This window comes from Papio anubis, chromosome X (assembly GCF_008728515.1).
Source record: "Papio anubis isolate 15944 chromosome X, Panubis1.0, whole genome shotgun sequence".
In the NCBI taxonomy this organism is placed as follows: Eukaryota; Metazoa; Chordata; class Mammalia; order Primates; family Cercopithecidae; genus Papio; species Papio anubis.
This window is the reverse complement of record NC_044996.1, coordinates 132,947,546-132,962,856: the sequence shown is the minus strand read 5'-3', so window position 1 is coordinate 132,962,856 and position 15,311 is coordinate 132,947,546. Positions and strand designations below refer to the sequence as shown.

Here is a 15,311-nt window from a genome sequence, read left to right as displayed (position 1 = left end):
ACTCAGTCCTAGGCAACCACTAATTTCCTTTCTATTTGTATAGACTTGCCACTGCTTGCAAATTTCATACGTTGTCAGCTGAACTAAAACTTACCAAGGCAAATTCCTTCAGATTTTTCCCAAAATGGTTCCTGTCAGTCTGACCTTCATATGGAGTGGCAGTGATTCCAGCCTGCTTAAGCTCCTGTTTTCTTCCCCATAGAGTTGGAGCATTTAATTTCTACATCAATTAAAGGGCTCTGGTATTTGCTGATCTCCATCTTCTGACCAAACTCTTCATTTCCCCTGTCCCAAAAATCTTCCCCTAAGCTCTGTGGGCTAGGCATTTTAGACAGGAAATAATAAGGATCAAAATTCTGATAAGACCACAAATAGAACTAACCAAACCAACAAATTATGCCATCTAGGATGTAACTATGCATATTTATATTAAAAGCTCAGTTTAATATTGACTGCTACTGTTAACTCCATCTCTTTGACAGAACTTACACACATACACACATATTGGGATTTGAAAACTAAGGAGGCCCCAGGATGTTAGAGAACCATGACTTGAGATCTAGCTTCTAGCTCCCAGCAGTATAACAAAAGAGTCAGCAGTGACTACCTTAACTGCTCAGAACCTTGGTCTCCTCATCTGTCTGATTCTGAGATTCCTTCCATATGCTTCTATATAAAGTACAGCTGGGCTGTTTTTAGATTGCTTTGGTTAACCAAATTGTCATTTTCACTTACTTCAAATCTATCCACACTTCCTGATTTGTTTGCAGTGGACAAATTCAATTTGGGTAAAGTCAATGTAAATGTCTATAATAAGCATTAAACAACTATAAATTGAGATTGAACAAGTATAAATTGAGATTGAACCACTTTAAATTCCTGATGGAACTTCACATTTGCACTGTCGTTCCCGAATTCTCTTTCTATATTTTATAATCTACTAGAAATGCAAGATCAGGCAGGACCTTTGTTTTTTGTTTTTTGTTTGTTTGTTTTGCAATGTGGGATACTGTTTTACCTCATGCAGTAAACTTAGAAAAAGAAAGAAGAGTTTTACATGTAAGTTTATGGTTGTGTCTTGTGGCTTTACTTGCTGTTTGCCATTGGAGTCCATGTGACTTGTTATTCATTTGAATGTTGATTACTAGCAGTGAATCATGGCACTTCCTTTTAAAAGATAATCTGGAATTTTCTAGGAGTTCCAGTGGCTCTTGCCATTGTGCTACATTGAAAGGCAACACTTAGCCACAATATTTAGGAGGAAGCGTCTCGTATTCTTATAGCCAACAGCTGTACCTCTGCTCCAGAGTTACTTTCCCCTTGCCCAATCACTGCAGACAAATTCTCATCTTTGACTTTCCTTTGACCACTCTCCTTCGAAAAATGACTCCAGTCCCACCACCTCCTCGGCCTTGCTAAATAAATCCTTCTCAGCTTTCAAGTCTCAGGCCAAATTCTAAACACTACCTCAAGGTTTTTCAACCTTGGTATTGTTGATATTTGAACTGGAGAGTTCTCTGTTATGGGGACCTATCCTGTGCATCGTAGGATGTTTAGCAGCATCCCTGGCCTGTACCTAGTAGATGCCAGTAGCACCCTCTCCCCAAGTTGTGGCAAACCAAAATGTCTCCAAACATTACCAAATGTTCCTTGGGAGCAAAATTACTCCCAGCTGAGAACCACTGTCCCACCTAAAGTCTTCCCTTAACTGTTCAAATCCCAAGTGGCTCTTCTCTCCTCCGAGTTGTAGAAGTTGAAATAAAAGAATTAAAACCACAAAGTTTCTTAAATAGATATCAGACATGGATTGGACAGCAGATGGGAAAAGACAAGACTGCAATCTTTTATTTGCAAAAAAAAAAAAAAAAAAAATTATTGAGTTTCACATATTTGTTAAACATCTTCTCAGCAATCAGGATTGACAAACAGAAACAGATGAGCCAGCAGACCAAAAGAAAGTCCGTAAGTTCTACTTTTATTACAGACAATAAAAATTAGCATTTTAATTTCTTTTGCAACTTGCTGGACAGCATTTTTTATGTTGTATTTCTTCTGCATAAGGTCCAGTAAAGATAGACAGCTAATGTTTATACCTTCCAGTCATATTCCACATGTGCCCAAGGTACCCCAACATGACCCAACCACAGAAATTGATCTCCAATGAGACCCAGGTCAAGGAGGAATGGGGTGAGAGTTTTAGGATCCCTGGAATTCTTTGATAAGAAGTAATTCTTAATAGGTTGCTGCATTTTTTTAAAAAGTATTATGGTAGGCTTTCCCCGCCACCATGATTTTTACTGTTTTTCTTGGGGAAAAAAAAGTACTAAGTGGAAGTAGAGAAAGAAATATAGATGCAGAAAAACGTGTTGGCAAACTTTTCCCGCAGAGACAACCAGTGTAAGTATTTCGACCTATTTCCTTCCAGTCTTTTTTTCTATGCCTTAGTTGAGATCATATTGTACATGTAATTTTATTATGCCTCTTTTACTAAATATATCATAAACATTTCCTATGTCATCAAAAACTCTTCATAAGCATCATTTAAATGGCTGCAAAACATTACGCTGAACCAGGATTTCCTTAACCAACCCACATCATTGGGCCTTTTGCATCATCTTTAATGTTTTGCTATTATAAATAATTCTGAAAAGAAAGTCTTTGTGTATAAGTCTTAATCTGTAGTTAGTATTTCCCCAGGATGGAATTTTAGAAGGGGAATTTCTGGGTTACTCATGGGTTTTATTTGTTTGGCTCTGATACGCCATCTTCTTTCCTTGTACTGTTATCCTTTTTTATTATAGATCTTTCACTGGCCAGCTCCTTCCTTTTTTCCTTTGACTCTGCTTTCTACAGTTTCCAAGTCTAGAATTCCAAAGCCAATCTTACCTGAGACAGAGAGTATTTAGAGTTTCTATGGCTGGACATGGTGGCTCACGCCTGTAATCCCAGCACTTTGGGAGGCCGAGGCGGGCAGATCACCTGAGGTCAGGAGTTCGAGACCAGCCTGATCAACATGGAGAAACCCCGTCTCTAATGAAAATACAAAATTAGCCGGGCGTGGTGGTGCATGTCTGTAATCTTAGCTACTCGGGAGGCTGAGGCAGGAGAATCACTTGAACCTGGGAGGCAGAGGTTGCGGTGAGCCAAGATTGCACCATTGTACTCCAGCCTGGGTAACAAGAGCGAAACTCTGTGCAAAAAACAAAAAAGAGTTTCTACAACTTCCCCTCATGCAACCCCAACTCAATGGGACTTGAGCTAAGTCATTCTCTCAGTTCTGGTGTACCGTGAGCTGGCATAATTCACATTGCTTTAGGTTTCCAAAGAGCTGAGGGACCTGCTTTCCTGCCTCCGACTTCCTAACTACATTTTCTTGTGTTCCACACAGCTGAGAGAGGCTACACACCTCCTCATGGAAACCCCAGTGTAGCACATTCTATCAGAGCCCAGACCATATGTCATGCTGAGCATGCCAGCCTAATTTCCAATGGAGAACACCTGTGAGTCTTTGCCTGCAGGCTCTTCCTGGGCCTAGGAGCATGCTCATGGAGCAGGCCACAAGTGCTGAGGAATTATCACTCCCAGAAAGGCTGTTTTTTGTGTTCTCTTACATGGTGGTCAGTCAGGTGTAGCCACAAGAGGGGACACAGGAGAGGTGCAGGAAAAAGAAGTTTTTCTATACTCACAGGTCCTAGAGAAACTGCATGCCAAGAGGAGGGGTCACATGAGAGGGAGCACTAAGGGAGCCAACTCAACCAACCAGGTGGGGTAGAGCCTGTGGGCAAGTGCCTTTATCAGGGGGTCAGGGTGGAACACACAAGAAAAGTGCAAGGGAATTTCTTTGATCTGTTTAAATGTTACTAAGTCACAGTCAGGGGAGGGTGGGAAAGGGTACTTGTGGCAGGAGCCAACTTTATCACACTGGTGCACCTGGTTGCCTGGGCAGGGTGCTCACAACCTGTTTGTGGGGATGTTGAGGCAGCAGGAAAATATGAATTTTGAAAACTTACAATACAAGGAGACGCTCCATCAATGATTGACAGGAACTGGTGGATAAATACCCCAGCTCCCTCTCTCCTCAGACAGTATAACTCTGAGGCATGTGGTCTGCCTTGTTTCCCAGAGGTTCCCAGCAGGAGTAAGCTCCAGTTGCCTATAGTGGTGCCTTAGTAACAGCAAATGCTTTACTGGTTTATTCTCCCTTCCTGCCTGCCTTTCCCACTCAGCTACCTGGGATTCCTGTGAGCACCTCCCAAATCAGCTACCTGCTTGTGAATCCTTGTCTTAGGTCTGCATTTTGGAGACTCCAAACTAAGCCAACCAGTAATGTAGGCTAGTCCTCACCAAATGTTCTCTCAATACCTGATATATAAGTAGTACTGTAGAGCTCTAGGAATTGCAAGTTCAAGACCTTGCCCTTCAATTTCAGAAATTAATCTTATTTGTGTAATTTTTTCAAACTATGTTCTAGTAACTTCTAAGAGCATTCAAAAGCATCAGGAGCATTCCACACACTATTGTGGCCATCTTAGCAACAGCAAATTTGGAAAAATTACAGGGGTTGATTAGGGGCCTGATAATCTTAAAATTAATTAACAGTAGGAGAATCTGATTATTCAAAATGGTAATTACTTGTTATTTCCACCACAGGATATGAAGTGCTTGTGATCAACACCTACAGGTTGCTCAGAATTAATTCAGCAGGCTTTCAAGTGGTATACATTGTATATTTTTTGAGAAACAAAGATAAATCTGTGTTAAAACTATAGTCATGACTGGTTTACATTACCCAATATACCACAAGTAACTCTAGCCAGTGGAATAAGCCAGTACTTCGTTGATTCTCATTAAGTAGCCTTCAGACTTGGAGAGCCTATGTAGTTGTTATCAAAAAGTAATTTTCAAAACGTTTGTCAATTTTATGAAATAGTCACAAACCCAGAACAAAAATAGTACTTGTTATGAATTCTTAGTTAGAAGTTTATCCCGAGTCTGTTGATTTCAAATTGTGTATAAAATAATATTTACTTAACAACCTTGGCTATTTAGTTTCCTTTCTGGTCTTCCTAAATTAGCATGTTTCTCTTTATGGCATGGTAAATAAATACAGGAATGAAGTTACATAAGATGGGCATGCTACATATAGTTAGAGAGAGGAGATAGTACATAAGGTTATTTGCCCCTAAAGTAAATAGCCCCATATTTATTGGCCTCAGCATGGCTAGTAAATATGGGGCTATTTACTTTAGGGGCAAATAACCTTAGGTATTTTCATGATCCCTGGGAACACCATGGCATTCTAAGGTTATATCAAATGATATGCATCCGAAAACTCTATACTTTTTATTGAATCAAGGAATTGGGTAGAACACTTTAGAAAAATATGGCAAAATATAACATTTAAAAATTGAGATGCACAGAGGAATAAACCTCGGTATCTGGCACACTGAACACGTGAAATATTTCGCTCCCAAACAATGCTGGAGAAGTGGGGTGCAACTGCATTAAAACATCTCATCTAATTAGTAGTGTCTGTTCTGGGTAGCTTTATTACAGCTGCTTCACTTGTGCTCAACTCATTGTGCCAATGTAAATACCACCTGCTTAAAATCATTACAGGAGAATAATGTTTTCCCTTCAGCTAAAAAATGACATATCAAAAGCAAATGAACTCACCACTGTATGATTTGCTCATTAATCATTACTAAAGTTGGCCTATAATTTCAAAGATACTGATGAGAACACCCTGTCACATCACTTCAGCTCTGCAGCAGGACTTTTAAAAGTCATGTTGAGCATGTTTAAAGCTATTCTTTTGGTTTATTGCTATTGTTTGTTTGTTTGTTTGTTTGTTTTTTAAAGAGGGCAGCCATTCTCTTAAAACATCTTGCATAAATGGATGAATCCAAGCTCTGGGAGACAAATCATCCATTTATCCAGTCTTCTAAGACACTACTCATAGCAAAGGATGGGATAGGTGTGGAGGGGAACTTTAGAAATAACAGGATTCTCCTGGTATTAAAGCAAAAACTCCATTCAGGAATACACACACACACACACACACACATACACAGGCATACACACATGCACACACAGGCACCCCACACACACTTTTTATTATACTTTTTTCAACAGCTTTTTTATTACAGTAAAATACACATAACATAAAACATACTATCTTAAACATTTTAAAGTGGACAATTTAGTGGCATTAAGTACATTCAAAATGTTTTACAACCATTGCCACTACCTAGTTCCACAATTTTGTCATCACCCCAAAAGGAAACCCCATATTCATTAAGTATCACTCCTCATTCCCTCATTCTCCTCCACTCCCAGCCTGTGGCAACTACTAATCTACTTTCTGTCCCTATAGATTAGCCTATTCTGGACATTTTCTGTAAGTGGAATCATACAATATGTGGCCTTTTGTGCCTGGTGTCTTTCACTTAGCATAATATTTACCAGGTTCATCCACGTTGTAGCATGTATCAGAACTTCATTCCTTTTTATGGCTGAATAATATTTCATTGTACAGATGGACCACATTTGATTTATCTATTTCATCATATTGCTTTTTAAATTTAATTGATCTTAAGTATACTTGTATTTGACAAGAATGAGAGTCCTTTTTTAAATTCATTTTACTTTGAAAACCAAAGTATAGGTCACCCTAGTTGGCTTTTGTGCCTCTAGATTAGTACAATAAATAGAGGGTTAAGCCTCTGTGTTGTTTCTAGAGTCAATTATTAGAATTCTCTGCACAACAGCCTCAATGTATTAAGACTATATAGCATGGAAAACATTAGTTTGAACCATAGGCAGTTGCCAATATTTGACCATTTTTGTTTATAAAATAACAATTGTATGATTCAAACTATTTACCTCTGTATTAGGTTTCATAGAGAATGTAATTCTTTTTAAAAATAAACAAACAATGCCTTCAACATAGTAGATATCTACTAGGTGTGAGTTCCCTTCCCCTTAGGCTTCTTTAAAATTATGCAACAATAGTGATTCTCAGATAAAGTGACTTTACCAAGATCATGCAGCAAGGGATGCCCCAGTATCACAGCACCCTTCTAGGCAGGTTCTCCCATTGTACTTCCAATTTCTGAGGAAGAATTGTGCTACATGGCCCCTCTTCCCAATAAAAGAAAGGAGAGGATCATAAGGCACAAAGAGCCCATAAGATGAGGAAGAATATGAAGTCAACGTTCAATTGTAAGGAAAGGTCTCGTTTCTACCCTCCTCAGTAAGATCACAAGATCACAAGTTACCAACAAGAGGCTAAAACTCAGGTTGCAAGTACATAAAGCATGAGTGCTTGAGAAAGAGAGAGAGTACTTGTCTGCTCACATGCCCATATGCCCTTAATGTGAATAACAATGGGATTATGAATCATTTTAGGACTATCAATGACTCTTCTCCACCTCATTAAAATAGATGATTAATGATCAATTCATCATAAACCCAACATTAGATCTGACTACCACCTCACCTTGAACACTGTGCTGAAAGCTCTCTATTAAAAGCAGAGTTTGTGTGCTTTTGCAGCCATTGTTTTAAAATATCCCTGGAAATGTGCTCAGTTAAAACTGGAACATGGTAGTGGTAGTTCTGATCTGGTGACTAAATCAAACTTACTAATTTATAGACATGACAGAGTTTTGACTGCGTCTATAATTTGCATTTTGTCCTTGAATCGGACATGTACCAAGCATTTTATTTTTTAGCAAAATTATTGCATAACTGGGAGGATAAAGATGGAAAACAACTGTTACAAGGTTTGCATTATGTTACCAGTAATCAGATAAAATGTTTTATTTTCTTCTAGTCTCCCAAATCAGCATTTATTAGTGCTGCAAAAAAGGCAAGATTAAAGTCCAATCCAGTCAAAGTACGCTTCTCTGAGGAAGTCATCATCAACGGCCAAGTGTCGGTGAGTTTACAGTTGCCTGCTTTGTGACTCAGGGAAAGTCAATGAGGCAGAAGCTTTGTACTCAAACAAAGTCAGTAGTCCCACTGGAATGATTGATCTGAAATTGGTCGTTGGTTTTTACAGAGGTGTCAAATCTCAAGGTTGTAAAGGGCTTGAGAGATCATCAGGTTGGGCCTGAATCTCCTCTAACATGGTCAGAATATGTGGTAGTCCAGGATTTCCTAGAATGCTTCCAGTGTCAGAGACCTCACTGCTTTGCAAAGGAGTTCATATGATTTGGGATCAGTGACACTGCCTCATTCATACTCAGTAAAATATGCCTCTTTGAAACTTCCACCTATTTCTTCCCATTCTGCTAACTAAGCATTCTTCCATATGATAGTACTTTATGTATTTTTGAGAAAGGTATTGTGTTTCTCCTTTTTACTTCCCCAGAAAAGCTTAATCTTTCAATTAATCAGGCAAAGAAGTTAAAATGATGGAAAAATTTTATGTAGGCAACAAGAACTGAAGAAATACTGCCCACATCTCCATAAATAGATCCTGATAGAAATCATTATTACTCAGGCACTTAATTGATCTTCAAAATGAATAATGCAAATATCAACAGGATGTTTTCTTTTTGACTTTTTCTCCCAAAAATTTACTGAAGTGTTTTCAGTTTTTAGAAAACTATCATCCAAGGCACTAATATTTTTTGGACCTTTGAAATGCCAGAGCATTGCTGTTCTGTTGGTATTGTTTAAATAAATCCATGAGGATAAAATCTCATCTACAATATATTCATTATTGGTCACAAACTCTTCTCCGAGGTTGGTTCTGGATCTGAATCTGAAAATGTAGGCCTGTACATCCTGGGCAAGGCACTCATGCTCCAAGTGTCTTCGAATCAAAACTTACTGATCTAGGGCTGCCCCAGTTGGGGTCCAGCTATTGTGATGCTTGTGGGGAAGGCTGGAGGCTGTGGCTGTACTGCCCTGTGAGCATGGTCTGTTCTGTGCTCCTCAATGCATCCCATCACTCTGGATGCACGGTCACTGTACATTATTAATTTGCAACAAGAGTGTCCCAGCTGAAGGGTAGAAGGTACAGAGGAATCAATATATAGCAGAAAGTCATCTGAAACTTTTCTGCCCAGAGCTTTCGAGCATGTAATTGCGCAACCAGGTAGTTTACACATCTTTAGAAAGAATATGATTCTAGAAGCTGCTACAGCAGTGTCAGTTCATCCCTGGATATAGCAAGACTCCTGCAAGTCAGCTGATGTGTGAGGACACCTCTGAGGATAATCATCTCCTGAAGCCTCCACTGCCCTGCCACAGGTTTGTGGATGGCAGGGATGTTCAGACATGTGGATGCTCCTCAGACTTCATGACTGTCTTCATTTCCAGTTTACTCTTGCTCTTCTGAGTCACTGAGTACCATTTCTTCTGGACTGGGATCAAGATTTATTCAGTGACTTGGGAGCAAGACTATGCGGGAAGTCCACAGAAGCAAAAAGGAGGGGGAGGAAATTCAGGAAAAGAAATAGGAAGTGAAAGGCAGGAGGCCCATTATGGAAATACTTAGGGACTGAATTCTCCCTGACACTGGCAAATCCCTGAACATCTTGCCTTTAGTTCCCTCATGTGCAAAACAAGGGATGTGTGCACTCATGATGCTGAGTTCTCCTCAACTCCTGGGACTTTATGACCAACTACATGTGAATAACTCAGCTCACTCCTGGGACTTATAGAACTCATTAAGTGTGCCCTCTTCCTCCCTCTTTCTTCTCTCTCATCTCTCACTACTTCCAATGAAAGAAAAAATGCAAAGAAATAACATTTCTATTGTTTGCTTTTTGTCATGTTTCAAGCTGGCATCTTTTTCTGAGTTATTTCTAGATTATGATCTTGTTCATTATAGACAATGTTTTACTCTCTTAACACACTAAGCCATTCCTTATCTTTTCCCTTGGAGTTTAAGAACCATTCCTAACTGGGTGAAAATAGTTTCACAAAATAACTTTATACCTGAAGCTTATTTATGCTGGTGACTCACTGTCATGACACTGCCAGGCACCCACAGTACCTCATCAAACAGCATCATTGCTGGTCTTTGTTCTGCTCAAGACTTCCTGCCCTGCTTAGGTCTGGGCTTGTAGTTCCAAATGTCAAAGCCTAATTACAAAAGAATCATGTCTGCAATCATGTGTGCCAGTGGGGAATCTTGAGTTAAAAAAAAAAAAAAAAAAAAAAACACCTCATCTGATTGACTTTCTGATGAGCAAATGTATTTTGCTATGAGCAACTTAACTCACATATCACCAAAGGAATGCCTTGGTTGGCCTTAGAGAGTTTGATTGTTTTTTAATGCCATGCTTAGAATAAACTATAGATGTGCTGCTACTGCAAAGAGAAGAGTCATAATTTGATCAACTTATACCCCCCACTTTTTTAACAGGAAACTGTTAAGGACAACTCACTTCTTTTTATGCCAAATGTTTTGAAAGTCTATCTGGAAAATGGGCAGACCAAATCATTTCGCTTTGACTGCAGCACTTCCATTAAGGTAAGATGACCTGGTAAACTCTGTACCTAGACTCTTTCAGGTACAACATGCAGGACACTGTGAGCCATTTGTAGCTGTATCTTCTTTCAGAACTATCCCTTTATTTCTGCAATTCTGTTGATTGCCTCCATATAATGTAGTCTGTGAATACTTCAAACCAAACCAAAACCAAAAGCTTAAACTAAGAAGGTTCTGCTCTTTTATTTCTCTTGGTGTTGCAAAACAATATAATATACTGTCAGTGAAGAAACACTAGAGCTAGTCATTTTAATGCAACTACAGATTAATTAAAATAGTGTGACTATCACCAAGGCGGCTTGGCACCCTGCCCAAGGCCAGCATGATTTCTCAGCAATATCAGCTGCTCAGAAGATTAAGATGTTAGCTATTAATTGAATATCTGCTACTTTGGTGTCCAGCAAAAAACAAAGGGTAAAATAATGTAAAAGTAACATTTACTTTTAATTTCTGTAACCAATATCATGGTAATGATGCATAAAGAGGGAGAAATGAGGCCTACTTCTTAGAAGAAGGGCTAGAAAGGAAGACTCACAAAGCAATCCTATTCTTTCAGAGCCACAGGTGAGTTTTAGATAATAGGTATTATAGCAAAGCATACGGGTTTTTTTCCCCACATGCTTTCTTCCTGGAGAAGAAAAGTACAGAGCCTCTTCCTTTTATTGGACAAAAGTGTATTCAGAAATTGATTGCGCCCTAATGCTTCATCAGCCTAAAATAGGCTTTCTTCACATGGCACAGTAAAAAAGATTTTATGAAGGTAAAAGAGTACCTTGTGATGATCTGTACAATAATCTATCAAGAGAATATCAACCCTCTGTTAAAAAATGTCTGTCAATATCTGACCTCTAATTCTTGTTGGTTTTTTTAATTAATCAGCATAGACCTCACACGTAGAAGCATTTCTGCAAAGACCCACTCACTGTGTGTTCTTATTGTCATTATACCAGCAAGCAGCTTGTTTTGAATTGCTCTAAGTATGTAGTAGCTTAATAGGTCATGCAGTGGAAAATATTAGATTGATGTTGGAGCATTAAATCATCCTTAAATCATTCCAGATGAAATATTAACTTCCTTCATACAAGACTTCTAATTTTAAATGGTGATGTCTGGAAAGGACTTCTTCCCTTTTTCCTCATTCATTATCAATTTGTGGTGAGATATTAATGTAATTATTGATCAACTAACCCAAGAGTAGGCAAACTTTTTCTGGAAAGGGCTAGATAGTAAATATGTTAGGCTTTGTGGGCCATTTGATCTCTGTTTCAACTACTGAACTCTGTCATTGTATCAGAAAAGTAGCCATGAACAGGTGGGTTTGGTTAGTCCTTAAGACAATGCTTGGTTTTGATAATTCACTCAAAGGACTCACAGAACTCAGTAATTTGTTATACTCACAATTACAGTATATTATAGCAAAAGAATACAAAACAGGATTAGCAATGGGAAAGGTTCATAGTCAGGGCACAGGAGAGATAGAGTGGAAAGGCTCCAGATGTCCTCTTCCAGTGGATTTGTAGAGATAATGCTTAATTCTCCCAGAAATGATGCATGACAGTATGCATGAAGTACTGCCAACCACAGACGTTCACCCAAGCCTTGGCATCCAGAGTTTTTATTGGGGGTTTGCCACATAGACACAGCTAACCACCTGCATGGTTGACCTTAGTATTCAGTCTCTCCAGAGTTAGAGCTGATATTATATGGCCCAATGTTCTCACTATAAATCAACTGTTAGCATAGACTATCTGGTATGGCCCAAGACCACCCAGTAAACAAAAACACTTCTATCAGACAGGACAGTCCAAGGGCTTACAGGTTACTTTCTAAGAGTGGGAGCAAAAGAGCAAATTTTTCTTTAGGCAAGGCAAGGTTAATCTGTTACTTCACAGTCAATATGTGAACAAATGGGCATGGCCAGATGTAACCCACGGGTCATAGTTGGCAGACCTCTGAAATAACCCACAGAGCTACATTATTACAGCTCTCTCTGACACCATGGCCTTGTTTTGTGTTGCCAACTGGTCAACTCCCTGCCACTGGACTCCCTACCCCACCTGAAGACCTAGGTAAAGACTTGAATGCATTTCTTAACAGAAATAAATCTAAATTTAAGAAAGCCCGTTGTTCATTCCCTCCAGCCTCTTTATTACGGAACATATGTAAGACTAAGTTTGATTTCCCTGAGGATTGCAGATGACAATGAGAAGACAGGAAGAAATGCAAAGAGTTCACATCAAATTCCAGTTATCTTATCTTGTACCTAACAGCCTCATTATTACAATAGACACTGGCTGGTAGGTGTAAAGTAGAAATAGTATAGTTATGAAAGGAATATGACATTGTGTAACAAAAATTGCCAAAATTCTTGCTGCAGAATTACAATAGGGAAAAGCTATTGCTATTGATTTTCCACTGTCCTCCCTGGTGGTTCAGGAAAATGCTTTATAAAGTATGTGTTGTCACACAAAGGCTGGTTTTGTTTTCTCTTTCCTGGGCTTTAAGAGAAAATTATAAAGCAGGGAAATCTTTTTTTTTTTTTTTTTTTTGAAATTCAACATAGTCAAGGTATTTCTCTTGAATGATTTTTTTCAGGAGTGGGTGGATATGGGGATCTTTGATTTAACGGGGCCTGAAGAAATTGAAAAAGGACCACAGAGAAGGATCAAAACATCAGAAAAGTCAGTAAAAGAAGCTCTAAGTTTTCACTCTAAGGTTTCTTGATCTTGGCACTGTTGAGATATTAGGCCAAATCATTCTTTACTGTGGGGCTGTCTCTGCATTGCAAGATGTTGAGCAACATTTCTGGCCTCTACACACACCACGGCAGTAGTATTCCCACTATTGTGACAACCAAAAATGTCTCCAGAAATTTCCAAATGTTGCAGTGGGGCAAAACTTCCCTATAGAATTTTGAGCATCTGAGTATAAATTATCTTTGAGGGATCATTTACCAGTTTTCAAGTACATGAAAAAAGTATAGGTTGAAGAAATTAGTTTTACATTGTAGTAAATGTGTGTGTTTGTATGTGGAACACCTTTCTGATCATAAATGCTTAATCCTATAAAAGATTGCTGACAAAGCTTGCTCATTCCACCTTCCCCAGAGATGTAAAATAAATATATGTATATTACTATGGTGCCCTCACTCTGTGCCAAACAATGTTATAATAAATGCTTTGTATGTGTGAACTCATTTAATCCTTATATCCGTTCTGAGATAAGCATTATTATTATCCTCAGTTTACACACAGGGAAACTAAGATACTTAGCGACTAAATAACTTCCCCAAAGCTGCACAGCTAGTAAGTAGTAGAGCCTGGATTAGAAGCCCAGCTGTTTTCTTAGCCTGCATTCCTTACAACCACTACACTGCTCTTTCAGAAGGGAAGCCAGGGTCAGCAAGCAGATATTTCAGTCTTCACAGTCTCTGTTTCAACTACTCAACTCTGCTGATGCAGCACACAAGAGCAGCCATAGATTTTAGATAAACAAATGGGTATGACCATGTCCCAATAAAACTTTATTTACAAAAGCTGATGGTGAGCTAGTTTTGGCATGCAGGCCATGTTTTCCAACCCTTGGAGCAGACCACTTTCAGAACTGGTTTAATTGCTACCCCATTTAGAAGAAAGGAGAATTGAACTGGCTATACTGCACAATCTATTGACAACCTTTCTATATCAAGAGCTTACATGATATTAAGCTCCTCCTCCAGCTATTTACCTTGTTAAGTCTCTGTTTTGAACTCCATAAAGATTTTGAATGATAGAGGAGGCCAGGAAAAGGGCAAGAGAAGGAAGACTTCATTTCTGTATCTTTTTGGAGCATTAAATTTCAGAATCAACCAAAGGTATAAAATTTCAAGATTGGCAGCCTACATGTGTAACACTTTTCAGTCATGGTAGACTCCACAAGATGGCGGCCTTGATTTTGCTCTCATCATGTTCATGTTTCCTCTGTAAGGATGTCATCTTAACCCTTCAAGAGAAGCTCTCCATCAAAGGCATTGAACACTTCTCTCTCATGCTGGAGCAGAGGACAGAAGGGGCCGGAACGAAGCTGCTCTTGCTTCATGAACAGGAGACTCTAACTCAGGTCTGTGAAATCTCACCCTCAAGTGATGAGGCTGCTGGTTAGAGCAGAGGTTGCCCAGTCCAAGATTTCTCCCCCACTCTAATCCTGTAAATGTATTAATGTATTAATTGTATCCCTGGGTATCCTCTGTAAAGGAAGTGCTGGCATTCTTAATGCATTTTACACCTCAAGGTCATGTTTCCCTTTCTGCCCATCTTTTGCAGACTGTCAGTTAGTCTCCCAACTAGATTTGTCATTCAAAGTCTCACCAGCAGCACATTGAGAATACAGCTCTGTAAAATTATATTTTATGTTATTACAGTGACCTGTTCACCTGTTTTGGTCAACAATCTCTTGAAACCATTAAAAAGAAATGGTTTCTGGGATTATTTAAATTAATCCAAAATCATATTTAATTGTTTGAAATTCTGAGTGCACACTTAAGACTATTTTTGGAAGCCTGAAATCTCTGCCCCAGTCCTGCCCGCTATAAATATATGATCTACCAATGTGTCCCAGTTCCTGATTACCAAGATGCCACCCCCATCTGTTCCCTGGGGAGAAAAGCAGGCTGCTTGGCTGCTGAATTCAGCGCAGCACCCTGACTTTTCTTGTGACAGAAGCAAAGTCTTTGTTGAATGTATAAAAGATTTCAACAAATTCCTCTTCCATAGGAGAGATCAATGATAACAGAACTTTATGGAGAGATGTAGGAGAGGACACC

General features: G+C 39.0%; 1 protein-coding gene across 2 annotated transcripts in view; it reads left to right on the top strand.

The window, feature by feature from the left end:
- Positions 1-15,311, top strand: part of LOC101018930 (FERM and PDZ domain-containing protein 4) — a 113,239-nt gene that overhangs the window by 64,832 nt on the left and 33,096 nt on the right. For both annotated transcript variants that reach the window (XM_031660760.1, XM_031660761.1), the window contains exons 4-6: positions 7,838-7,942; positions 10,385-10,492; positions 14,477-14,608. In XM_031660760.1, the coding sequence (XP_031516620.1) occupies positions 7,838-7,942; positions 10,385-10,492; positions 14,477-14,608 (345 nt within the window). The remainder of the gene's footprint in view (positions 1-7,837; positions 7,943-10,384; positions 10,493-14,476; positions 14,609-15,311) is intronic.